Here is a 24,882-nt window from a genome sequence, read left to right on the forward strand (position 1 = left end):
ATGTTTTAAAATGATTTTATATTAAAAAATGTTATAGTTTTAAAACGATACATAGTCAAAGATTTACGATCTTGGACGTTCCTTTTTCTCTTTGTAAAGAGCAAGCAAAGAAACGTTTGCTACTTTTACTACTTTGAAACGTACTCCAGGAATATCACCAACGGCATGTCCTTTACGTCCAAATCCAGCAACTAAAACCTCGTCGTTTTCTTCGATATTATTGAGACAACCGTCTCTAGGTACGAATGCAGTTATTTTCTTGCCATTTTTGATGAGCTGTACTCTCACACATTTTCGGATGGCACTGTTGGGCTGTTTAGCTTCTACTCCACTAAAAAGTACAAATATTTTAATGTTTCTTATAATCAGTTAATTATTATACTTTAATATAAAATACTTACACTTTTTCCAAGACGATTCCTTTCGCATGAGAAGCACCTCCAAAAGGATTAGCCTTCCACCTTGTTCCTAAATGGGCCTTTTTGTAATCTTTATCATTCCAACGTTGGTCACGTCTATGAATCACATGTTTGCGTGCAGTACGAACACCTCGAGGTTTACCTGTCAACGTTCGAGGTTAGAATATCATCTTTTTTTTTACTATTGCATAAATTAAATACTATATTTTTAATTTTAATTAATTCTTAATAATTCGTTTCAGAATATTTATTGCAATCATCAAATTTCATACGAATAATTAATGAAATACACGATAGAACTTTTTTTTAAGGTTATAGACACTTTTACTCATTCACATGTATATATATGAATATATTTATTAATGATACATGTGAATAAAATTTTTTTATCACTAATAGATTATGACTATTATTCTATATTTTTAATTAAAACACACAAATTGCAAATATGTAATGATTTAAAATAATTAAATGCTTACCCATCTTGAGTTGTGCACCAAACAAGCGATAAAGATAGACTGTTCAATTGAACGAAAACATGCAGTTTTCTTTCGTTTTGATTCGTAGACATTATAAAATATTCGACCAATCATAAAGTAGATATAATAAATGTTCATTTTCATTGGATACAATTAATAAATATATAAAATTTTTAGAAATACATATTTTGAATAAATTATATTCTATTGCAGGTTAATTTTTTACTGAATAATATTAAGCGTTGTTTATAAATTAATTCTGAATAAAGTACAACAGTATAATATATTATTCCAATTAATAAAAATGCTCCTATTAAACATTTATTCAAAATGATTCTATTTCTTATTATGAAGCAGAAGTCAATAATATTTTTTATTTTCATTTTATAATATTAATCATCTTATATAAAAAAAATTCTAATATGAATTATTTGCACAGATAATTAACTAATAAATGCACTTCATGAAAGCTCATATATAAACTAGCTGCAATTGCAGCGACTATGTAATTTTAATTGTTTTCCTAACAGATAAACAAAAGAGAAAAAAATAAGTAAACTAGAGGTAGAGGTAATTACAAAATTTGTGTATTCTTTAGATTTGTATAAATTAAATTAATACCATTTAATATTGAAAATTACATAGTTCTTAAAAAAGATGTGATTCAATATTTAAGACCTTGGACGTTCTTTTTTCTCTTTGTAAAGAGCGAGCAAAGAAACGTTTGCTACTTTTACTACTTTGAAACGTACTCCAGGAATATCACCAACGGCATGACCTTTACGTCCAAATCCAGCAACTAAAACTTCGTCGTTTTCTTCAATATTATTAAGACAACCGTCTCTAGGTACGAATGCAGTTATTTTCTTGCCATTTTTGATGAGCTGTACTCTCACACATTTTCGGATGGCACTGTTAGGCTGTTTAGCTTCTACTCCACTAAAAAGTACAAATAATTTAATGTTTCTTATAATCAGTTAATTATTATACTTTAATATAAAATACTTACACTTTTTCCAAAACGATTCCTTTTGCATGAGAGGCACCTCCAAAAGGATTAGCCTTCCACCTTGTCCCCAAATGGGCCTTTTTGTAGTCTTTATCGTTCCAGCGTTGGTCACGTCTATGAATCACATGTTTACGTGCAGTACGAACTCCACGTGGTTTTCCTAAAAAAACAAATGATTGAAATTAGAATCTTTATTTAAATTTTGTTTGCTATTGCTTTAAGTAAATTTCATAATAAAATTTCGATTATAATTTCATTTAGAAGAAGAATAAAACATGCGGTAGAGCTTGGTTTGAGGTTATGCACACTCTTAATTATTTAAAAGTATATTTGAGATACGAATATTTAAAATATTATTATTATTAAAATATCGCGATTATTATTAAATTTATTTTTTATTAAAACGTAAACATTTAACTAATATAATATTTTAAAACAATAAAATTAAAGAACGTAAAAACGTACCCATCTTGAAGAGATGATAGATTCAACCGGAAGACATATACAATGGATCGACAAAACGGAATCGATTCTTTTCATTACTACAAACTATTCGACCAATCATAAAGCGTGTATAATCAAAATCACTCATTTGAAAATATATATTATTCATTAATGTCAAAAGCTTAATTATTAAAAACATTTATTTTCATTGTAAGAAATAAATTTGTAATTAATTAATTAATTATTATATATTTAAAATAATGAATATATGTTAGGTTATGGTGATATTAGTAGTGACAAAAGATATTCGAATTGCCCGGGAAAATTTGAACATTAGGAATTGTTAGCTTTCCTAGATGAAAACTTAAAATGCAATATATATAAGTGAAAATAACTTGCTCAAAAGTTCGGTGTCAAAAAATCCATAATTTATACACGTTTACATATTATGAGAATGATTCAAAAGGTAAGGATTCGAAAGGTAATTCCCCACATAATATACAAAGTTATGAATTACAATTTAATAAAGGAAATCTTCCTTTATATAATCATTAAATATAAGATATTTTGACATTCTTTAGTTTTTGAATATGCAGAGTTTTTAATCTTGATAGAAATTAATTCGAAATTTGAATAAATTCAAAAGTAAATTCTAGCAGATTGGTATTATATATACACGATTATAATATGTTATAAGATTAATCTACAAAAAATAAATTGAAATAAAAAGATTGATGAAATTTTTAGATGCATCTTACAAAATTGTCTTAATTTCTTTGCATTAAGTTCACAATTAATTAATCATTTCTTAATAAAGAAGTAAAATATTAGGTTGGACGATTAGTTCGTACGGATTTTTTGGCCGTGTATTTTCTTAGAATAAATCACGCGAACTTATTGAACAACCTAATATAATTCATTTTTATAGTCTAGTTTTTATACTCTTTTGGACACAGTGAAAATTAAAAGCGACTTTGTAAAGAATTTCTCATATTATTACAATATAATGTCGCTTTATCTATATTGTTGCAATTTATGTCGATGATAAATACATGTACGACAGTCTAAAATACGATATATACAATACAAAATTGATAAGACTAGGTAAATTAAAATATTAGATAAACTAGTAGCAGTACTTATAATAAAATAATATAATAATGAATTATTATACTATTGTCAATAAAGAAGATCCAGATTTTCAGGATTTATGATATTATGCGTTTACATTAACCCTCTACATTAGTTCAATTTATAATTTTTTGTTCAACTAAAAATTATGTAATGTGAAATTTATAATATAATTTATATTATTATATAATTATGTGTGTGTTATCTTCTAGCATAAGTATAACTTAAACTTAGCAAGTATTAATTTTCGAGATATAAATTGTGATACATTTATAACAATATTAAGATTTACAAAATACATATAATTGGGTAAGGTAGGTAACTTTAAAGTTACATACGTGACTTTATAGAGGGTTAATGCTTAATATTCTGAACACATAGGTCGTGGAGGTACACGTTTAAACAATGAATTACAATTTTGTTTAAGTCAAGAATGTACGAGATTAATAAATGGAGTGCGTATACATTTTGAAAGAACACTGCATTGCATCGTACCATGTTCTTTTTAGTTTTAATATCCTGGTGGTTGATGTTGATAGGGATGTTGTGGTGGTTGACTCAAGTGCCGTTGTAAATGCGTAACTAATTGGGGAGTTGGTTGTTGCCCACCAGCAGCACCTTGCTGTTGTTGTTGCTGTTGCTGTTGTGCTTGTTGTTGTTGCTGTGCCTGTTGTTGCTGTTGTTGCAAAGCTAACATTTGCTGTCTCATACGTTGTTGATTTATTGCTTGTTGCTATATAAAAAAATTATTTTTATATATAAATAGAAAATTACTTATGTCTCTAAAATCATATATATATATTAACTTTAAATACGTATAAAATCTACCTGCTGGAATTGTTGGTTTTGTTGCAAACTAACGTTTGTTGTAACTCCAGTTACTCCTACTGCACCTGGTTTGCCAGTTGCTTGTCTGTATGGTGGAGCAGGTTGGTTTTGAAGACCTCCACCCATTGGTCCCATAGCATTCATTGTAACATTTGGTGCCTATGAAGATAAAATTAAACGTAAGAAATCATCGCATATTCGTGATATTCCATTGGTAACTTTAGTTGTACTTGTAAGTAAGGTGGCCTTGTTGCAGCAGGCTGCATTCTTTGTTGTGGCATATATTCCGGACCTCGTTGAGGTCCCATCATTTGTTGTTGATTTGTGAACATCATATTTGGTTGTTGATTCATTATTCCTTGTTGTTGTTGTTGCTGTTGTAATAATTGCTGTTGCTGTTGCGTCTGTTGAGGGTTTTGTTGCTGCTGTTGCTGTTGTTGCTGTTGTGGTATCATTTGTTGTCCGCCATATCCTGCATAATTCTGATTCATTCCTGTAAATAATCACACATTCAAAATTAAAGACATTTTCATATTTTCGTGACTTATAATTTTTTAAATCAATAATATTTCACCTTGCTGCATTCCAGCATACATTCCTTGCTGTTGCTGTTGTTGTTGCTGTTGTTGCGGTGCAAACATATTTTGCTGTGGATTAATACCCGGCGCACCGTGTTGTGCTCTTAATTGCTGTCTAATAAACTGTTGCCTTTGCATGCCTTGGAAAGCACTTGGACCAGCTACTGGCGGTGGATTAGGTTGTTGTTGAGTACCCATAAATTGATTTGGTAATCGTAAACGTAACATTTGAGACAATGCTTGTTTGGACTGATTATTCATTCCGGGTCTTTCATAACGAGGTCCTCCGACTGGTGTTGGTGGCAATTGTTGTCCATATCCATATTGCTGCGCTGGCGTATGATTTTGTTGATTTGCATACCATTGTTGTTGAGGCTGTGGTGGTTGCCCAGTAAACATTCCAGATTGCTGAGCAACAGCTGCTTGTTGATTGTTGAAAGCCATTTGTTGCAACTGAGATGGTGGTTGCTACAAAATCATTTATGAGATATAAATTTCAAAATATATTATAAATGCCTAAAATAATTGTTATAATGATTACACTGACTTGTATTTGTTGTGTCACAGGAGCTGTAGGCGTTGCAGCACCTTTGTTTCTTCTGTGTCTTCTAGCTTTCATAGCTTTCCCTTTTCCATTAGTCGCAGTATTGCCTACTCCACTACTGCCCACACTTCCACCAACTCTACCGGGAGAGTCAATGCTCATTGGAGTATCAGCTTTACCTGGTTCAGATTCTTTTTTGTCTGGTTCCAGATCTTCTGGCGGCAATGGTGGCGGTTCCAAATAGTAGTTAGGTGGTCTAAGCTGACTGTGTGTATGATACCTTAATAATTTGTGCGCATTTTGATAAGTAAGCGGTTTACGTTCTAGTCTAACTGCTCTGAACCATGCCCAAGATAAAGGTGCTGGATTTTTATGGCCTTCTAATAATTCCCATGCAGAAACTCTTTGCGAATCACACACTTGTAAGCCCTGTGCATACGTATTTGTCGTTAAAATAGATAATTTTCAAAATAAGGTAGATATTCATTTTATTTTATGTAAGTGACTTCATCTTACCTGCTTTTTATCAATACTATCGAAACCAGCGATTTTATTTCCCTTAGTATCCGTCAAACAACCAACTGGTTCACAAGTAATAACTTCCATCGTCAATTTTGGCAGCGGTAATAATTGTCTAACATATCGAATACTCGGAGAATTTCTATCACCAAGTTCCTTTTTTAATTTTTTCATTAAATTTTGATAATGCTTTTTATTTTCATCTTTTTCAGACTGTGAGTCTGAGACTAAAGTGGAATGTATTAATGTTGCTAACATGTCTATAACAGTTGTAAATAGTTCTGAGTTATTGTTTAGGTCGATTACCCCATAGCTGACTAACTGAACAAGTAAAATAGCCCAATCAGTAGTAGCAGTTGTATTTCGTTGTATTGTATCAAAAACGCCACCAACTAAGCTGAATCTTAATTGAAGAGCATCTTGTAATACTTCTCTTGCTTTGGGATCTTCGGAACCTATATTTTTCTCTTCTTTGCTTGTATTAAGAAATTGAGACAATTGTGAATGTAATGATGTCAATAAACCTTCTCTTTGGTCGTCTTGTCCCTTCAGACATGTCAATACCAACGATAAGAATGGCTGATGATTAAAAAGTGACAGCGATTTAGATCTACCTCTTTCGCGACCAGCTGTTTTTGACCAATTACCAGATTCTAATACTTGTCCTGCAACTTTAAGAACTCTTCCTTGTACAGCACTTGGTAATTTAGAAACAAGAGGAGCCACTAGCCATATAGAACCTGATCTTCTATCAGTTTTACTTGATAAAGAATTTAATTGAAATACATCTATAGCAGCTTTTGCAACAGTATCTAGCCATTGAGAAAGATCGACAGAGCCAGGTGGGAATTGTTTATACATTAATTGTAGATCAAGCCAAGACATCCTAAGACTCCATTGTTCTAAGTTTTCCAGAATACTCGTAATATGCGTTTTTTGATCGATAAAAGCTTCAGTTGGTGTTTCAGGATAGCAGATCATGTGTAATAATCTTTGTGCTTGGCGTGGAGTTAACATACTATCTAATAACATGTCAGGATGACAAAGTTCTTCAGGATTTTGTAAACACCTTTCCAGGACCCATTCTTGACTACAAATTTGACGTAAAACATGCTGAGCGAAGTCCGAAAGACCTTTTACATTTTCGGAAGTCATACCAGCACTGCTACTAGAGGAAGACATTGCAAGATCAAGTCCAAGATCATCACCACCTCCTAAAATATCACTGGTTCCTAAAATGTGACTAATTGATAATTCTCCAGGTCCACCACTACTAACACCAATACCGACGCCCACACTACCAGGTCCACCTCCTTTACTTGAATGAGTCAGAGACACATCTGGTTTTTTAGGTGGCTGTTTTCCGGCAGTTGCATCAGCTACTACAAGGATAGCTTTCAATACTGCTAATACCGGACCAACTCTTATATTGTTATGTGCCGCAGCTAAAAGATGTCTATCGCAACTTAATTTTATGCTGTATCCTCGTGAATTTCCATTTGGTAAAGGATGAGGGCTTGTGCCAACAGAATACAAGGCTGGCTGAGGACATTCGACTGTTTTAAAAAGTCGTAATAATAAGTGACATGTTAAACGAGCACCGGCTTCGGCCTCCATATCTGCATCACCACGACCTTCATTGCAAGCTTTAACTAACGACGGCAATGCTATATGTACAACAAAGTCTTCCAATGAGAAGCAGTGCCGAGCTAAAAGAATAACAAAATTATTTAATGTAATATATTATAAAAATGATATACACTATATTTGATTAATTTATATTATTGTATAAACTTACCAATTAAAATTGATGTAAATACTGCAAGAGAATTATGTATACTTAAATCCTGGACATCAACTTGATTTAATACATCGATATAAAATGCAGAACTGTTAGAGGAACAGCAAAGTGCCATGAGGACTCCCAACCATTCTGCATTTAATGCATTACAGCAAGCTGTTAACTCAGCACAAGTGATAGCAATATCATTTAATTTATCATTATCTGTTTCACTACAAACTGCAACTATAGCATTGCATACAAAACTATAACGATTTGCTGGCGTTTCATTTAATTGTCTGGCCCATTGCGGTTCTATTTTACCACCTCTTCTAGGACTAGTAAACACATCAACCATGAATTGTGAATTATATACATGACTTGAGGGTGTCGGTTGCAATGCACTATAAAGAGCAGTGCGAATTTTTGGATACGCATTACTAAATGCTTCCACGCCATGTGGTTTAGTTTTTAACAACGAGCACGTAGAATACAAATCATAGAGATGAGCCAATACACAACGTTCTGCTGAACTACAATCACTTGGATTTGCGACATGTTTTACAACCTTACATAGCAAGTCAAATACAACTGTTGTTTGTTCTGGTGATACTAAAAACAAAATTAATTAAATATTAGACCATTTTATTAACATTGTCAACATTGATATTATTTAATAGATAAATCACGTCACTCACATAATAAGCAGCAATGGTATCTTCTTAATACTCCTACAACATACAGACTTAAACTGGTAGTGTAACTTCTAACAAGTTGACTATTTCTCACTGTAAATTGAGCTTCAACTTCTGGCAATTCTTTAAGTATTTGAATACAGACATCTATCAGACCATAAATATTAAAAGCCAATTCCATTAAATCAAATAGAAAGGCTACGTGTTCTTGCACCGGCAAATAAGACGATCCAGCCAATGCAAATGTATTAAGCATTTCAATAACTTGTGTTGCACATTGCCACGTTACCACATGCTGGTCAAAATAACTTAAATTTTGAAATTTCATTGTTATAGCCTCGAAATTAAATTCACTGCGCGAGTGCTTTTTCACTTTTCCACCTTCTGCAACGTCAATGCTAAATTTTTTACCAAATAATTTACATACTTCTTTTGTCATTTTTTTAACAACATGTCTAGCTTCGTCTCGTACACGACCTACTCCATACAACAGTACATGACGTTGATTGCAATCATGCTGACTACATGTCTCGTCCTAAAAAATATATGTATATATACATATATATATATATACGATTATACGAAGCTTTTGACATTAATAAAACAGTATTTTGAATATTAATTAATCACCTGTGGTAAAGGAAAATGTGTTGTATATAGTAAATGACGGCTATGACTTGATTGAATTTTAGAGTCAATACCCTCATGACCCGTATGTCCAGCCAAAGCATCTTCTTTTGGACTATCTGGTGCATCCATACTATTTTGTTGATCTTCTTTAATATGTTGCAATAACTTGTCTAAGTCATCATCTATTTTACTATCATCATAATCCATAGCTCTATTATGATCTGGTACTTCCAATTTAGTTGGTTTTAATTCTATTCCTGAGAAAAGACTTTCCTCATCAATCTCTCTATTACTAGGTGTTCCAGGTTTACTTGCTGCTGGACCTGAACAAAATATTTCGCTTAACAAACTTACGTAATATTTATTCGTTGTACTAGTATAAAAACAAAACAAAAAAATAAATGCAGACAAACATTAGTAAAAACTTATTAATTTAATTACCTTGTATAAGATCTCCTCTTGAAATCAATGTACACATATAGGCATCGTGTGAAAAAACGTCGTGTCTTATTAGTTCTGAGAATAAATGAACTAAATTTGTAAATTGCGTTTTAGATTGTGATGTTGAGTTATCTAAAACAGGAGCATCTGTATCTAAAAATTTCATTAACAGTGGCTGAAAAATTGGAAGTACAGGTGGATTTCCATTACTCCAAACACTATCTTTGTCATCATTGTCATTTGTTTCTCCAGTGGCTTCACTCTGTCTTTTTTCTAACAATTTAGCAACGGCCATTGCTCTGTGTTCTCCCCATCTTTCTGCACTTACTGCCCATTCGCAAAGAATTTCAACTACAGCAGAATCCTGTTGTGGATTATATTCTGTTTTTGTATCACGTTCATTATTATTATCTTTTGGAGGAGGAGCAAAAATTTTGGCATACAATGTATCTAACGAATTAGCTGCATCCATTCGGTCAAAACTATGTCTATCTAAAGCATCTAATGCTGCTAATACTTTAGTAGTTGTCATTCCTGCACTACTTTGTTGCCATTTATCGCACGACCATCGTCCTTCAGCAGATTGTGATCGAATTCTTATATTTTCTTGTCCAATCTTCAATTGTTTCCTTGTAGGATCAGTAGCACTTGTAGGTGGAGTTGGTAATGCGGCAGGAGGACATGGCAAATAATCTAATGGAGAACCATTTAAGACCGTTGGAGCTTTCCCTTCTCCAACACTATTCCATACCAATGCTGTTGGACACTCCAAAGTGATAACCTAAGGAGAAAAATAAAATTTATTATAAGCAATATTTCAATGGTGAATTCAGTAAATAAAATATTTATCTTGCCTGTATGATTGTAGATAAACTATATAACACATCCCTATGGTGTGGACAAACTAAATATTCATTAAAAGCTGCGGTTAATGGATTTGGTGGACCTTGATTTGTAACAGCAGTATCTTTTCCATTATTAACTTCAGTTTTAACAATAGATGGACTTTGCGGATTACTATTCACTTCAACATTGTTACACATGTATGCTAATTTGCGACAACACAAATATGCTAAACGCCTAGCTAGTAATTCAGACTGTATAAATTCTTCTAAATATTGTAAAGCTAATGGCAATAAAAGTTTTAAGATGCCATCCTCTGATGGCGATGATCTAATTTTATCTAATAATTCTAATATCCATTGGAGTAACTCTTGTCTATCCAACAAACCCTCTTCAAACATGTACTTGGCTAACTGAATACAATATTGCCATTGTTTCATTGCCAATTTATGTTCATCATTCATAACTGCTGTAACTGTTGATTGAACATTTGAATTTGGTGTAGCTGGCTGAGTATTTATAGATCCATTAGTACTACCAGTTGTATTATTATTAACAGTGTTATTGTTACTTCCATTAGCACTTGGTGTAGTACTGCCATTGCATGAATTATTTGTACTTGTACTAGTACTATTTGCATTACTATTTGTAGTATTAGTTACTTGGGTACCCATATGATAATATTCTTGCAATTTTGAAAGCTGATCTTTTAGAAATTTTATTAAAGTTCCTGTCCATTCTAAAAGAAAGAAAAAAACAGTACTGTGTAAATAAAGTTAAATTTTAGTTGTTTAGTTTTGAATACACTTACCTGTAGTAGGATCAGGTAATTGTCGTTTTTTAATCTTAGCTTCTGAAACTGCAACAGTATACGCTGAACTCAATTTGATAAACCATGCAGCTCTTAACATGGGTACTTGATATTCGCATAACATCATAAATATTTCTTCTTTTTTATTAAAATTAGGTGCTTTTTTTGCAAGAGTCACTAAAGGTTTACATCCTGACAAGTCTTTGAACCATGCCTCTATACCATTTTTTGTTCTAGCAGTTACTGGCCAAAAGTTATCTTTAGGATTAATTTGTTGTCTTTTTCTTCCAGTATCAGGCATGGTTGCAAGTTCTTCTTTTTTACTAAGTATAGCATTGAAGTATGCACCTACTTTGGCAGCAGTAACATTACAATTTCTCGCAGTACCGAATTCATCGGATAACTGGGGCATTGTAGCAAATCCATGCTTGACATTAACAGATGTAAGCTCATCTTCCTTTTGTTTAGGTTCTTGAGGATAAACATCAGGTGGTCCCAATCTTGGCTTCTTCAGTGGCCGTTTCTCATACAATATTCCCATCATGGTACAAGATAATAATCAAATTGTATAATTAATTATTAACATCGCCAATAAGAACGTCAAAAAGCGTATTAAAAGCTTGACACTTATTTGTAATATTGCACCAAGCTTAATAGTTCCTTATCCATCATCATGTGTTTAGAATTATACAATGAAATACTAACAATCATAACAAAACGAAAAGGACCGTAGGATCGGTCACCGCGAGAATATTAATACGAGATTTAATAAATATTTGCGCATAATTGACACCGTAACTTTCAGATGGCAAGTAGTCAAAACCTTACGTCAAAATTGTAACGACAGACGCCATTGTATTCAGAGTAAATTCTCATATAGAAGTTTTTACCAACGTCACGGTAAGCTAGAAAATAATTCAAAGAATTTTAGAATAAAATATCGGCCGCTTTAGACAATATTTTGATAATCAAGCGATACCGAGGCATTTTGTTTACCATTTTCATAAACGACACGAACGCATATTCCGGGAAACGTTTACAAAATCGTCTGCTAAAATTCATGAATCACAAAAGACTAACCTAGAGATGCAATATCGCGAAGTTTGTAAATCGACTAATCGATTATCGTTGTAAATTATTAATGAAATTCAAAAATAAGACTTTCCTATTGGCCGACTTAGCGTATGAAATATGCATTACGATATCTCGCACTTCAAATCGACGCAATATATTGCAAAGTTCAATTTTATTCAATGTTATGTCAAGTGTTACAACAAGAAATTAAAAGTTCATTCTATTCTAAATCTTTTTGTATAGGTTGCTCGTGTGTCTTATTATTATATATTTCTTGATGGGATTATAATATAAAATATATTATATCTGTAACAACGGAATGGTAAATAATTTAAAACATGACGACCAGGACATTAATGCGCCTGGCTGATGCAACGAACAGATGGTACAATTATTTTCTATTATTTTGTTTTGTTTAGGTTATATATTATTTTTAACATTATGTGTATTGTTAATTAATTTTTTAATTTTTAATACAGTGTATTCATGTTACCGTCCCATACGAGTAGATTACACTTACCAAATGCGTACAAAAATGTAAGAGGTTTTAAACGATTAAAAGATACTACTAAACAACCTGAGAGCCCTTTTACCAGTCTTGAAGGTGAAAATGGACCTGTTCATTTTTCCAAGTTGTTAAAGCCATTTGCTTTTACTATTACGGTATTTGCAATAATGCATTTTGTTTTCATGTAATAATCAAATATTAAATCCTTATTCTTTATAATAGTACATTGTATTTTGTTTATTAGTTTACAGGAACAACACTAATTGCAACAGCAATTTGGGAATATGAAAGAATTAGAAAGCAAACGTATAAAATAACGAATTATTTTAAACAATATTATAATATTGTATGTATTTCTTATTAAATGTAAGTTATTATATTATTAATATTGCTTGTACTTACAAAGCTTTTATATATTTATTTAGAAAACAGGATGGCGCAAAGAAATGGAAACATGGTGGAAAAGTTTGACGGATGGACAAAGAATGTTTGCTCCTATATGTTTTTTAAATGTTCTCGTATTTCTCGCATGGAGAGTACCTGCATTTCAAAGTACAATGTTACGATATTTCTGTGCTAATCCTGCTTCTAGTGAGTAATTAAGCAAGGTATATATTATTTCATAATGATTTATATATCGGATAAAATAATTCATTATTTTTTTTCATTCATTCAAGATGTAACATGTTGGCCCATGATACTATCAACATTTTCTCATTATTCATTGTTACACTTGGCTGCAAACATGTATGTATTGCATAGTTTCAGTACAGGAATTGTTGCTGCTTTAGGCAAAGAACAATTTTTGGCACTTTATTTGAGCAGTGGTGTAATCTCCAATTTTGCTAGTCATTTTTATAAAGTTGCATTTGGTTTACCTGGTCTATCTCTTGGAGCTGTAAGTTATATATTTTCCTATACATATATGTATATGTGTATATAATATTATATAATTAATTTAACTTATATTATTAGTCAGGTGCAATCATGGGTATTCTTGGATTTGTCTGTACAGAGTATCCAGATACTCGTCTAGCAATATTTTTTCTTCCTATGTTCACCTTTACTGCAGGCACGGTAAATTAATATTTATTGTATTCATAAAACAATGATTTTTATAAGATTTTCTAACTTATTTCTTTTTGTATATTTTATTAAAAAATATATTCTTTTGATTTTAGGCAATTAAAGTAACAATGACTTTAGACTTTACAGGCTGCATGTTAGGATGGAAATATTTTGATCATGCTGCCCATTTAGGAGGTGCACTGTTCGGAATGCAAGTGTTATTTTACCTAATATTCATTGTGCACTTGTTTAATAATTTTGTTTAATAATTATTTAATTTATATTTTTTATTTCTATTGTGTAGATTTTGGCAAGCTTGGGGTAATGCTAATATTTGGCGAAAACGGGAGCCAATATTAATGTTTTGGCATGAATTACGAAATCCACGCAAATCGCAATAAATACTGACTTTTATAAAGCGATAAAGTGATTATTATCATATAAAAAAACGTAAGATACTACATTGAGATTAGATAAAGAAATTGAATATAATTTAAGAGATACCATTTCAGGGAGAACACAAAATTTATAAATATCAACACATTTAATATATTTTTATTATCAACAATTTTTATGTGTATCATGAGAAAACTGTTAAGAAATGGAAACAACGAGGTAAGAAGTAATATATGTAACTTATCTGTAGCTTTGTTTAAATGAAAAAAAAAAAGAATCGTACATCGATATTATTGCTATTTAATTTATTTTAAATATTAAATTTTTTAAATTTAATTATTAGTAAAGTTCGCGTGATATAAATTTTAACAAAAAAAATGTTTTTAATTTTTTAAATACTTCATGTGGTGTTTAATATGGTCTTCGACAAATGTAGCTATAAAATAATAACTATGATCGTAAGCTTCCTGAAATCTTAAAACCAAAGATAATCCAACATCTTTTGCAACATTCAATAAGTTTTCAGGCAATAATTGACCCTGTTTTAAGAAGTTATCTTCTTTTCCCTGAAATATATACATATATGTATTTTAAATGTTTGATTCCTCCACTTATACAACACTAAATTTGTTAGATTTGACTTAGGTAAACCTGATCTATTAAAATATCCAAAGGAGGGCCATTGTATTTTTTAGCTAATTCTGTAGCATCCCAGTCATTCCACGAGACATTGTTTTCTGTTTCTTCAAAATAGCCAGAGAATGCCTTTTTACCCCATGGGCACTGAATTGGATTACTGATAGGGGCAAACGCAGAGACCGATTTGTACATACCTGGATTTTTAAATGCACAAATCAGTGCTCCATGACCTCCCATGCTATAAAAATGATTAATTTTAATAACATTTATATCATGTAGAAATAAGTATAATGTTTTTATTAGTTTCATACCTGTGACCCATTATAGATTGTTTATCAGAAAGTATAGGAAATTTGTCATTAATCAATGACGGCAATTCTTTAGTAACGTAACTATACATCCTATAATTCTTTTTCCATGGATCTTTTGTCGCATCTACATAAAATCCTGCTCCAACTCCAAAATCATAACTGTCAGAATCACCAGGAATATTCAATCCACGAGGACTAGTATCAGGTACCACTAAAGCTACACCACACTCTGAAGCATATTTTTGAGCGCCAGCTTTTTGTATAAAATTTGCCTCCGTACATGTTAATCCTGATAAATAATAGATAACTGGAACAGAGACTTCTTCTGCTTGTGGTGGAAGGAAGATGGCAAAATTCATTTTACAGCCGAGAACGGAACTACGGAATATTAAAAAAAAAAACAAAATAAATTTTCTTTACAGATGGTCTATCACTTAACCTCACATTTTTATCTTTCCATTTACAATACCTTTCGTGCGAATAAACTTTTTGCCATCCTCCAAATATTTTATTGCTAGATACTTCTGTTAGTTCCGTCATTGAAAAAAAGTATTGTTGCACTTTCTAAATATGATGAAAATTAAGTTAGTGAAACAAATTCTTTTTAGATTATTAGTACACCGCAATTGTATACAAAGGTTAGATAAGAATGCAATCACGTTCCTAATATTATATTGCAAATATTAATCGATTAAAAGGAAAGCAGTTTATAAATAGATTTTTCATTTTTATTTCAAATAAATATATATCGACATTTTCATTTTCGATTTATTTTATATTAAAAACTTACATTTTTACGCGAGGAAGTTATTTGAAACGGGTAAAAAGTATTGTTGGAATGTTTAGTTTCATAACTGATTATAGATATCAAAATAATCAATTGCGTGTAAGTATAAAAAATAACTACATGTTTCATAACATTTTGATAATGTATTATAAAATATCTAAGTATAAACAAGTTCAGGAGTTCAGATATATATATATATATATATATATATATATATATATATATATATATATATATATTAGGTCGAGTCATAAGTAACTTCCGACGCAGCTATGTAGAATCTATTATTCGAATTTACCCGCTATGAGTTACCGTGACAACGAGTTTTTGTTTTCATTAGTTACAAGAGGTTTCCGTTAGTCTTTTGTCAACAACTTTGTATGATACACGTTAAAATAAACTGTTTCTTTATCCTCTGAAATGGAGAGCCAAAAAGTACATATTCGTCATGTGATGCTTTGGGAATTTAAACAAGGCAATAGTGCTAAGGTGACAGCAGAAAAAATATGCAGAGTGTATGGTGAAGGATTGATAACTGATCGGGCAGTTAGAAATTGGTTCGTAAAATTCCGTTCTGGAGATATGACTTTAAAAGACGAACCGAGGGCGGGACGTCCTTCCGACTTCGACGACAACCTTTTAAAGGCAGTATTGGAGCAAAATCCACGTCAATCGACAAGATGTATAGCAGAAAGGTTGAATACATCGCAATCAACCGTTATCCGCCACTTGGAGAAATTAGGGAAAATCAGCAAGAAAGGAGTATGAGTACCTCACAATCTCAGTGAACAGAATAAAGAAGATCGCATGTCAATCGCCACAAGTCTGCTCTCACGGGTAAAAATGGAGCCCTTCTTAAGCAGGATTGTAACAGGCGATGAAAAATGGGTCATCTACGAGAATATAGTCCGCAAAAGACAGTGGCTTGATAAGGATGAACCACCCCTACCAGATCCTAAAGCAAACATCCATGGTAACAAAATCTTATTGTGTGTATGGTGGGATTGTCGAGGAATAATTTACCACGAGTTGTTGAAGTCAAATTTAACGATTACTGTGGATAGATATGTTCAGCAGCTGCAAAGAGTTTAAGAAAAACTCAGTGAAAAGCGTCCTGCACTCTTAAATCGTGAAAATGTCATCCTTCTGCACGACAATGCGCGACCACATACAGCAAAGGTGACTCAAGAAAAAATTCTTGAGCTTGGATAGTCTGTTTTACCACATCCTTTTTTGAATGAAAAAACTTTCAATTCTGAAGAGCAAATCACGCAGGCTGTCGAAAACTTCTTGCAGTCCAAACCAACCACATTTTACAAGGCAGGAATTTATAAACTGCCAAGAAGATGGGAGAAGGTTATAGGTAACGGTGGTGAATACGTAATATAAATTAATGTAATTTTTTTATTTAATGAGAGAAAAATAAATATCTGATAAAGAAACTGAAGTTACTTATGACTCGACTATATATATATATATATACACGATAATTGTATATATACAGGTTGTCCTGTAACTAATGGTACAAGGCAAGTAGGGAATAATTCTATATATAAAAATAAGCTAAAAGTGTAGAATAAAATGAGAAAATAATATTTTTTAAAAGATAATCTCGTGTAAAAAACGACTCGGTCTTTTAAAATATCTTAAATTGTACAATACAAAATATGTCAATATAATTATATAATAATATATTTATAATTGTTTATACAATTTTTTCTAAATCTATTTTCTCTTTAACTTTTTTAGTTCACTTTGTTGTTTCGCAGCATCGCCAAATATTTCTTTAACTTTACGTTTACGTTCAGTATCACTCTTAATCTGTTGTTTAATTTGTAATTTGGATAAGAATGCTCTATCCCTTCTTATTTCACGTATTGCACCCTTCGTTTCTCTTTTATATTTATGGAGTAATTTTTCCCTTTCCGCTTTTTCTTTAGACATAGGCTTATGCTTTTTACCGTCGTATCTGTAAACAATACAAAAGAAACTAGTAATATGGCTATCTAATTATTATTGAATTAAAAATTAAATAAACAAAATAGTATGCGTACACTTTTTCAATACGAGGTTCATATTGCCTTAATGGTTTTGGCCTTTTCTTCTCACGAACGATATATTCAAGTTTTTTACTCTTTAAATTGATTATCTCTTCACATAGTTGTTTGATATTCTTTTTTAAACTGGAAGGATATCCATTGCATGGATTTTCTTTTAATAACTTCATTATTGGTTCGAATATAGAATATACAGAATCTAATTCTTGAAGTTGATTTTTAAATTCAGTAATTAAATTTACTGCAGTAAATAAAGTTCTTATTTTGAAATCATTATCTATATCTTCATTTACTAAATCATTTGCTTTCATAATTACTGTATTTAAATCCATTTCTACATCTGTTTCTTCCTGATCAATTATTAATAAATTACTTAAATAACCATTTTGTTTAAAGGGAGGAATCACCTTAATTCCTTGAATCAAATTTTTCGGCGTAGCCATAAATATTAACCCACGTAGAAAATTGATCACAGATGGATCAAATCGTTTACTTAATACAGTATACTGAAAAAATAATGAATTTTTCATTAGACAGTAAAAATATAGTGCATATATTACATAATTAGTAATATAAAACAAATAATAAATGTAATGATTATAATATGTACCTCCAATATAAGAGTACATATGAAGAGACCTCTCGATATATCTCTTCTATTTTTAACACGACATGTCATTAATATTTGTGACATAAATATAAAACAAGGAGTAACAATGACATGTCTAAAATCAGATGTTGAAAATAATAGTGATACCAGTTTGAAAATAATAAGCTGAAAAAGAAATTATTTTTTTGTTTAAATAATGAAATATTTCATTTCTCTTATAATTAAATATTTTGTATATTTACCGTATCTATATTTGGATATTGTTTTTTATTATTTTTAAATTCTTCATATTTCTTTTTTATTATTTCAATCATACTATTTTTAGTACTTTCAGGGTTTGCATGTGCTAAATCATACAGATAAGGACACAATCTGAAATATATAAGATAATAAATTATTTTTATGTTTAATTAATATTCTTAATAGAATAAAATATTTATTGTATATATATATATATATATATATATATATGTTTTACCTATCAAAACTTTGAAAAGAGTTCACAATGTTTTCAACATTACTATCTTCTATACTACTAACAAGAATATGTTCTATTAGAAAAATAAATAAGTTAGATAATTTCTCTTTGTTCTGACTATCTAAAGACCAATGATTACATTTTATTATACGATCTACAATAACTGACTGATAATCGGGATTTTGATTTTGTAGTAACTTTTGTAATTCTGTGAAATTTTCTGGTGCTTTATAAGTATAAGGCAATTCTTTTCTAGCTTTTTCCATTACTTCTTTCCTTTTTAAAAGATCATTCCTAATTTCTTGCTTTCTATCTTCACTGATAACTTTGTCCTTAACCTCTGTTTCTTTATTTGATTTTAAGATAGACTTTAATTTGTCAGTTTTAGAATTAGTTGATTTTTCAATAGTTGTATTTCCAAATTTAACAGTTTTTTTAGGAATAATCTCCTCCTCATTTTCACTGGAGGAATCCAATTCTTTTAAATCTGATAAGTCGTCTTCTGAAGAGTCTTCATCATCTGTGCTATTTGAATTTTGTGTTTCGTCTTCATCACTTTCTTCGTGTTTATCATTTTGAGTTTTTGATTTCTTATCAATTTTATTTTTTATAATTTTATCATTTACAAGAGACTCATTCGTTTCTTGTACTTCACTTTCTGCTTCATTTGCGTCTTCATCTAATTCAGAATCATTACTATCGTTAGAGCTTTGACTACCATCATTAATAAGTGCATTGACATCGTTATTTATTTTGTCATTTTGAGCTTCTTCGGATATTTTTTCTACCACAAATCCATCATCAAGATCATCAGCTGATTTATGCCTTGATTGTGTACTTGAATCAGTTATAAATCCTTTCATTCTTGCTAAACGATCAGCTTCAAGTGCTTCAAGTTTTTCCTTTTCTTCTTTAATAATTTCTTCCTCAGATTTTAATCTATCAGTAGGATTACCTCTAGCTTCAAATTTTAATTCACGTACAGCCATGTCATAATCATCAACTCTTACTTTTTCAGGAGGATCTTCCTTAGATGTTTTACTCGTTGACATTAGAGGAAAGAGATCTTTCCATTCGGTATCAAGTTTTTCAGTTAAGTCTAAAGTTTGTTCTCGTATCTTTTGCTTTTCTGCTTTACGTTTTTTGGAATCAGCAATAAGTTGTTCGATTAGGTCTTTTCTAGACATAGTTGAGTCTGATTTAGTTAACATGCCACCTCCAAAGTGAGCTTCACCGACAAATTTTTTATCCAATTTCCCATCCTTATTTTCATCATCGCTAAATTCATCATCACTTTTAGGATCATCAAATTTTTCGATCTCTTCAAGAGTTTGACCTCTATGAGTTAATACTTCTTCGTCATTTAAACTAAAAATATTTTTCTTTTTATGCGCCTTCATACGTTCAGCTGTAAATCTTGCCATAGCTTTTTCTTCAGGTGTTAGACGATAATTTTTTTCACCTATGCGTTTGTCTAAGAATACATTGTCTTTATTTTTCAATTTATATTCTTGAAAGAGCGTACCTTTACGTTTGCTAATAGCTTTGGCACGTGATATACCAGGTAAACCTCTGTCAGCTTTACTCTTTCGTCCCAAAACATTCTGCTTGTCTTTATTTAGATGTATTTCAAAAGGATTCAAATTTTTCTTTTTTTGTTGAATAGGTTTTGGTTCTACATATTTACAGTTCTTTTTCTTTGTTTTCACCATTTCAAAATGTCAATGATATATAATTTAAACAATTATAATACTTTACGTACATCAATTTTTTAATTAACTTGTAAATATATAAATAGAAAAGTTTAATAACCTATATTACAATAAAGATTCTTCGATAATAACCCACGTGTTTCATTTAATCCTTGTATTGTTAGTCACTGCTGCCACTACATCTTACCAACATTATCAACCAATTCTATTCTAGTAATTTTTGGTTAGAACGTTTGCGTTGTAAACGTAACTTTTTATTACTGCATTTCCTGTTGCATTTTTAGTTCAAATTTTGTCAATAGTTATCGCTAAAGTCACACATGCTCTTAACGAAAGGAAAGGTTGAGAACAGCTGTAAAGTCTGAAAAATTGCAACATTAATTTATTATGAATAGTTTCAAGCTAGTAATTGAAAATAAAAAAACATCTATGTTTCCAAAATCTAAAATTATAATTTTATTTTAGAATGAAAACATTCTTTTATGAAGATATTTAAATATATATAATAAAATGGCCTTATATGATAACCAACATTGGCTTTTATCACATATTAGAGATAGTTTTTTATCTACAGATGACACAGGTATATTTTAATATCATTATATTGAAAATACCTAAATATTATTTCCTACAATTAATACTTTCTTGTTATAGCTGTGTCAAAACCTAACATTACGTATTTGTATTATTATTAAAACGTATATGTTTTCTAAATATAAACAGTTTTTTTTTTTTAATAATATTTATATTTTTTTCTTTTTAAAGGTATGTGCGAGATGGTTATGCTAGGAGAAGATATACCAAAAGAAATGAAGTCAAATGGTACGTTACAATGTTATCCTGGAATGGAAGAAAGTGACGATGAAGATTTAGATGCATTAGCTGAATCATATGACATACAAATGGGTATAATATATGTTTCTTAATTAATAAATAATCTTATGCATATATTAATACAATTATTACATGTAAAACTTTTGAATTATTGTTGTAGATATGGAACTTAGTCATAGACAGCGTTCTAATACTGCTCAAAGATTAGAAAAAATGGATTTAGAGAGAAAGAAAGCGGCTAAAATTAAACATGTAAAATGGGAACACAAACCAAATCTTCTTTCACTAGCAGAACAATCAAAATTATTTCAGAGAAAGGATTTCCGTAAAAAAAATACAACTACTACCAAAAGACATTCTTTTTTATCTGAACAAATAGGAAAGTGTCCCAATTTACCTCAAAATCCTTTTACGGATTTTGCTAAATTCGATGGCAATGTATGAAATATCTGTTATCATTATATTATCAATTATGCAATATAAATTTATACATTTGAAATTGTTTCAGGCACAAGTTGGAATTGCTATTAGAAAATATAGAATCTTTATGTGTATGTTACCTAAGGAAGAAAGGACTTATCCTTTACAAATTGTAGTTGTCGCAACAGCTAAAGTATTGGAATTTATTGGGCTTATATGTTATAAATATGCGAGCGAACATCCCAATCATAATTTAAAGTATGAAAGTTATAGAATATCTTAGAAGTTTATATATTTATTTGCAAGCATTGCAATTTGTTTCATTTTTTCTAATCGATAGGGAAGATATTACAAAATATGGTTTATATATTACTGAAGATGATGGTGAGGTAGATTGGGACTTTCCTTGCTTAGATCCAGGAGAAGTAATATCTAAGTTTGAATTCACAACATTAGGTCTTGTTGAAATGAAACCAAGTGATAGAGCACGACATAATACGATAAGACATATTGAAACAGAAGTAAATGAAGAATTAGAAGGAATAGATAAAGAGCAAGAAGAAGTAGCGAAAGATTTAGCCAAAATGGAAGGTCATACAACAGCAATGGAAGCTCCATTATATCAATCATATAGGTGCATTCCTATTATCATATGATACTTGAAGAATATCTAAATGATAAACATATTATATATTAACGTTTATTAACAGAGTATACATAATTAATAAAGTGAGAGCAAAGACTGAAATACTCCTTGGAATATCGGGTGAAAAAATAGAAATTGATCCTGTGATAACGGGAAAGGGTGCCAGTCGATTTTGGAACAGACAACGTGCTGTTAGTTATCATATAGATAACATTGCATGGTGTGAAATAACTGAAAACAAAGGATCAAAAACGATATTCACATTGGTTTATACTCCACATTCTTCTACTTTAGATAGTTTAAATGGTATATAAATATTTATTCTCAATATATATATATATATATATATCAATAATATTATAAAATAGATTATTTACATATATTTTATTATTTATTTTTTACAGCATCATCCAGTCAAACGCATTCTCTTCAACAATCCGCGTCATTTAAAAATCATGATTTTGAAGCGTATTCAGTGACAGCAGTAGAAATAGTAAAAAAGATAAATCATATTTTAGAATTACGTAGTAGTACATCAAGAAAAGAATACTTGGCCCAAAAAGAAAGGAAAGCGGCAAGAAGAAAAAGTTTTCATTTGCATAGATGACAGCTTTACTGGTTGTTTTGTTCGATTTTACATTATCTAAAATATTAAGACATATAGCAAGCTATACGATATAAAATGTAAAAAATTTGTATAACGTAAAAGTAAGTTACAATTTCGTTCGTCATAACAATGACATTTAGAAAAGCTTTCTACCAAAGATATTATTTGTATTATTTTAAATATTCGAAAGTTATCATTAATTAGTATAAATAATTTGTCTTTTAATATATTATATCTAAAATATATGCTGATATATTGTGCAAAATGCTATAAATCATAATGCGTATGTAAAGTTATACTTTTAACAGTATTAAAGCACGATGGAACAGTATATCGATACAAAAAAAAAAGTAACTTTAAATAATATGCTCTACTTAAATTATACTATTGTAAAACAATGTAAAATATGATTATATACAAAATGTTTTATCTTATTTATAAACGAATGTTATACTATTTACACAAGTAAGACTCTTATAATATTTGAATTAAAAGCATTTGTCATTTAGATATTTCAATTATTTTCTTTGTCGTCTTATCCAACTTCTCTTGCATTCTTATTAAAAATTTATCGTTCAATTTAGACATTAATTCATTTAATAAAACCACTTTTAGAGTCTTGTTAGATAGTTCCTGACTATTGTCATAAATATAATCGTAATTAGGCTTAGCTTGTAAAAAAGATCTCTCAGAATCAGATAATGCTTTATAATCTAAATTTTGTCCTAGATTTTCTAAAGCAGATTTTTGTTTAGTAAGACTGCGTCTTTTCGATTTACGTTCTTTTAACTTTAATTGCCATAATTTTCTTTCTTGTTTAAGGTCAGTTATATATTCTTGCAAGTTAAAGGTTTCTTTCCTTGTTATATCATTCACACATTGACGTTTCAATTCGTCGTCTGGTAATAAATCATCATTTCCAAGATTTTTTACTTCATTTAATTCTAGAAAAAAGTATTCAAGTTTTAAAGAAATGTATTATTTATTTGCTTATATTTCCTATCAGTATTTTAAGGTTAACTAACCTTCATCAATGAATAATTTTGAAGTTCGTGAATGAAAAACCGAAGATCTTCTTTTACGTGTAACTTTGTCAGACAATTCTTCCATGCCTAATTCTGATGCATTTGGTAAAACAGAATTATCCATTTTATTTAATAATTAAACAATCCTATTTTATAAATTATTTTTACCAAACAATCATTAAATTTCAAACTAACCAATCATAAAACGTTGTAATGGTCCAGTTAATTTTAACCAATCAGAGCTAACGCATTTTATTTTTAAATAATAACGATAAATGAAAATGATTATTTTTTAATAAATTACAATTTATTATAATATTTATTAATTGAAAACTACATATATTTATATATATATATATATATACATATATAAATTTTATTTTATAAATACTACAAAAAAATATCTATTATCAAAGTTGCTTTAATTATTTCTATGAAAATATAAAAGAAAAAAATGTTGACAAGAATGTTGAATTATGCAAAATTTATTAATGTTTATAAACGTAAATTAAATAATTAATAATCATTTATTATTATCATTATTATTATTATTATTATT

General features: G+C 30.1%; 8 protein-coding genes and 1 pseudogene across 10 annotated transcripts; 3 read left to right on the plus strand and 6 right to left on the minus strand.

The window, feature by feature from the left end:
• Window position 1: 1 nt before the first annotated feature.
• LOC107069009 (small ribosomal subunit protein uS12) lies at window positions 2–988 on the minus strand. Its single transcript, XM_015325907.2, has 3 exons — window positions 899–988; window positions 402–561; window positions 2–331 (listed from the first exon to the last, which is right to left on the minus strand). Exons 1-3 carry the CDS (start codon window positions 900–902, stop codon window positions 64–66), a joined length of 432 nt encoding a protein of 143 aa, XP_015181393.1. The 5' UTR covers window positions 903–988; the 3' UTR covers window positions 2–63.
• A 475-nt stretch (window positions 989–1,463) lies between these two features.
• On the minus strand, window positions 1,464–2,455 carry LOC107069008 (ribosomal protein S23). The gene is made up of 3 exons (XM_015325906.2): window positions 2,373–2,455; window positions 1,908–2,067; window positions 1,464–1,837 (listed from the first exon to the last, which is right to left on the minus strand). The coding sequence occupies exons 1-3, from the start codon at window positions 2,374–2,376 to the stop codon at window positions 1,570–1,572; spliced, it is 432 nt and encodes a 143-aa protein (XP_015181392.1). The 5' UTR covers window positions 2,377–2,455; the 3' UTR covers window positions 1,464–1,569.
• Window positions 2,456–2,757: 302 nt separating this feature from the next.
• On the minus strand, window positions 2,758–12,258 carry kto (mediator complex subunit kohtalo). The gene is made up of 13 exons (XM_015325901.2): window positions 12,148–12,258; window positions 11,152–12,056; window positions 10,352–11,079; window positions 9,498–10,278; window positions 9,057–9,379; window positions 8,430–8,961; window positions 7,750–8,343; window positions 5,949–7,660; window positions 5,436–5,861; window positions 4,885–5,356; window positions 4,541–4,803; window positions 4,311–4,469; window positions 2,758–4,215 (listed from the first exon to the last, which is right to left on the minus strand). The coding sequence occupies exons 2-13, from the start codon at window positions 11,693–11,695 to the stop codon at window positions 3,994–3,996; spliced, it is 6,756 nt and encodes a 2,251-aa protein (XP_015181387.1). The 5' UTR covers window positions 11,696–12,056; window positions 12,148–12,258; the 3' UTR covers window positions 2,758–3,993.
• A 146-nt stretch (window positions 12,259–12,404) lies between these two features.
• rho-7 (rhomboid family intramembrane serine protease rho-7) lies at window positions 12,405–14,474 on the plus strand. The gene is made up of 9 exons (XM_015325896.2): window positions 12,405–12,610; window positions 12,705–12,888; window positions 12,978–13,079; window positions 13,159–13,324; window positions 13,411–13,631; window positions 13,709–13,810; window positions 13,915–14,012; window positions 14,106–14,251; window positions 14,314–14,474. The coding sequence occupies exons 1-8, from the start codon at window positions 12,564–12,566 to the stop codon at window positions 14,200–14,202; spliced, it is 1,017 nt and encodes a 338-aa protein (XP_015181382.1). The 5' UTR covers window positions 12,405–12,563; the 3' UTR covers window positions 14,203–14,251; window positions 14,314–14,474.
• Sin1 (SAPK-interacting protein 1) lies at window positions 14,314–23,455 on the plus strand. 2 transcript variants are annotated; one of them, XM_015325893.2, is made up of 7 exons: window positions 14,314–14,416; window positions 21,557–21,697; window positions 21,786–22,063; window positions 22,134–22,303; window positions 22,386–22,679; window positions 22,756–22,997; window positions 23,096–23,455. In XM_015325893.2, the coding sequence occupies exons 2-7, from the start codon at window positions 21,559–21,561 to the stop codon at window positions 23,296–23,298; spliced, it is 1,326 nt and encodes a 441-aa protein (XP_015181379.1). In that variant the 5' UTR covers window positions 14,314–14,416; window positions 21,557–21,558; the 3' UTR covers window positions 23,299–23,455. The 2 variants fall into 2 exon arrangements, with proteins under 2 accessions (XP_015181379.1, XP_015181378.1); XM_015325892.2 differs by lacking the exon at window positions 14,314–14,416 and adding an exon at window positions 21,138–21,374.
• On the minus strand, window positions 14,482–16,186 carry LOC107069000 (S-formylglutathione hydrolase). Of its 2 annotated transcripts, XM_015325894.2 has the most exons (5): window positions 15,938–16,186; window positions 15,617–15,711; window positions 15,148–15,525; window positions 14,849–15,074; window positions 14,482–14,763 (listed from the first exon to the last, which is right to left on the minus strand). In XM_015325894.2, exons 1-5 carry the CDS (start codon window positions 16,184–16,186, stop codon window positions 14,581–14,583), a joined length of 1,131 nt encoding a protein of 376 aa, XP_015181380.2. In that variant the 3' UTR covers window positions 14,482–14,580. The 2 variants fall into 2 exon arrangements, with proteins under 2 accessions (XP_015181380.2, XP_089025981.1); XM_089169855.1 differs by lacking the exon at window positions 15,938–16,186 and having other exon boundaries at window positions 15,617–15,906.
• On the plus strand, window positions 16,355–16,702 carry LOC107068963 (histone-lysine N-methyltransferase SETMAR pseudogene; annotated as a pseudogene).
• Window positions 17,605–20,960, minus strand: l(3)07882 (Nucleolar protein 14 homolog l(3)07882). Its single transcript, XM_015325891.2, has 5 exons — window positions 19,080–20,960; window positions 18,844–18,973; window positions 18,602–18,766; window positions 17,989–18,497; window positions 17,605–17,903 (listed from the first exon to the last, which is right to left on the minus strand). Exons 1-5 carry the CDS (start codon window positions 20,789–20,791, stop codon window positions 17,660–17,662), a joined length of 2,760 nt encoding a protein of 919 aa, XP_015181377.2. The 5' UTR covers window positions 20,792–20,960; the 3' UTR covers window positions 17,605–17,659.
• Window positions 23,456–23,799: 344 nt separating the features above from the next.
• On the minus strand, window positions 23,800–24,566 carry LOC107069004 (uncharacterized). Its single transcript, XM_015325900.2, has 2 exons — window positions 24,324–24,566; window positions 23,800–24,242 (listed from the first exon to the last, which is right to left on the minus strand). Exons 1-2 carry the CDS (start codon window positions 24,445–24,447, stop codon window positions 23,800–23,802), a joined length of 567 nt encoding a protein of 188 aa, XP_015181386.2. The 5' UTR covers window positions 24,448–24,566.
• Window positions 24,567–24,882: the final 316 nt, after the last annotated feature.

Source organism: Polistes dominula, unplaced genomic scaffold (assembly GCF_049000335.1).
Source record: "Polistes dominula isolate Pdom_NZ unplaced genomic scaffold, Pdom_raw_medaka contig_49, whole genome shotgun sequence".
Classification (NCBI taxonomy): Eukaryota; Metazoa; Arthropoda; class Insecta; order Hymenoptera; family Vespidae; genus Polistes; species Polistes dominula.

Excerpts from the sequence above, each read along its gene's own strand:
- rho-7 (XM_015325896.2), top strand. The coding sequence starts at position 12,564 with ATGACGACCAGGACATTAATGCGCCTGGCTGATGCAACGAACAGATG. Across the intron at positions 13,080-13,158 it reads TTAAACAATATTATAATATT|AAAACAGGATGGCGCAAAGA; the intron begins GTATGTATTTCT and ends ATATTTATTTAG. Across the intron at positions 14,013-14,105 it reads GGAGGTGCACTGTTCGGAAT|ATTTTGGCAAGCTTGGGGTA; the intron begins GCAAGTGTTATT and ends TCTATTGTGTAG.
- LOC107069004 (XM_015325900.2), bottom strand. The coding sequence starts at position 24,447 with ATGGATAATTCTGTTTTACCAAATGCATCAGAATTAGGCATGGAAGAA. Across the intron at positions 24,243-24,323 it reads AAAATTATTCATTGATGAAG|AATTAAATGAAGTAAAAAAT; the intron begins GTTAGTTAACCT and ends ACTTTTTTCTAG.
- LOC107069000 (XM_015325894.2), bottom strand. The coding sequence starts at position 16,186 with ATGACTCGACCTAATATATATATATATATATATATATATATATATATA. Across the intron at positions 15,712-15,937 it reads TAACTTCCTCGCGTAAAAAT|AAAGTGCAACAATACTTTTT; the intron begins GTAAGTTTTTAA and ends CATCATATTTAG. Across the intron at positions 15,075-15,147 it reads CAATCTATAATGGGTCACAG|CATGGGAGGTCATGGAGCAC; the intron begins GTATGAAACTAA and ends TCATTTTTATAG.
- LOC107069009 (XM_015325907.2), bottom strand. Across the intron at positions 332-401 it reads GGAATCGTCTTGGAAAAAGT|TGGAGTAGAAGCTAAACAGC; the intron begins GTAAGTATTTTA and ends TGTACTTTTTAG.
- Sin1 (XM_015325892.2), top strand. The coding sequence starts at position 21,302 with ATGGCCTTATATGATAACCAACATTGGCTTTTATCACATATTAGAGAT. Across the intron at positions 22,680-22,755 it reads CCATTATATCAATCATATAG|AGTATACATAATTAATAAAG; the intron begins GTGCATTCCTAT and ends GTTTATTAACAG. Across the intron at positions 22,998-23,095 it reads TACTTTAGATAGTTTAAATG|CATCATCCAGTCAAACGCAT; the intron begins GTATATAAATAT and ends TATTTTTTACAG.
- LOC107069008 (XM_015325906.2), bottom strand. Across the intron at positions 1,838-1,907 it reads GGAATCGTTTTGGAAAAAGT|TGGAGTAGAAGCTAAACAGC; the intron begins GTAAGTATTTTA and ends TGTACTTTTTAG.
- kto (XM_015325901.2), bottom strand. The coding sequence starts at position 11,695 with ATGATGGGAATATTGTATGAGAAACGGCCACTGAAGAAGCCAAGATTG. Across the intron at positions 9,380-9,497 it reads AAGAGGAGATCTTATACAAG|GTCCAGCAGCAAGTAAACCT; the intron begins GTAATTAAATTA and ends TATTTTGTTCAG. Across the intron at positions 4,216-4,310 it reads AAAACCAACAATTCCAGCAG|CAACAAGCAATAAATCAACA; the intron begins GTAGATTTTATA and ends TTTTTTATATAG.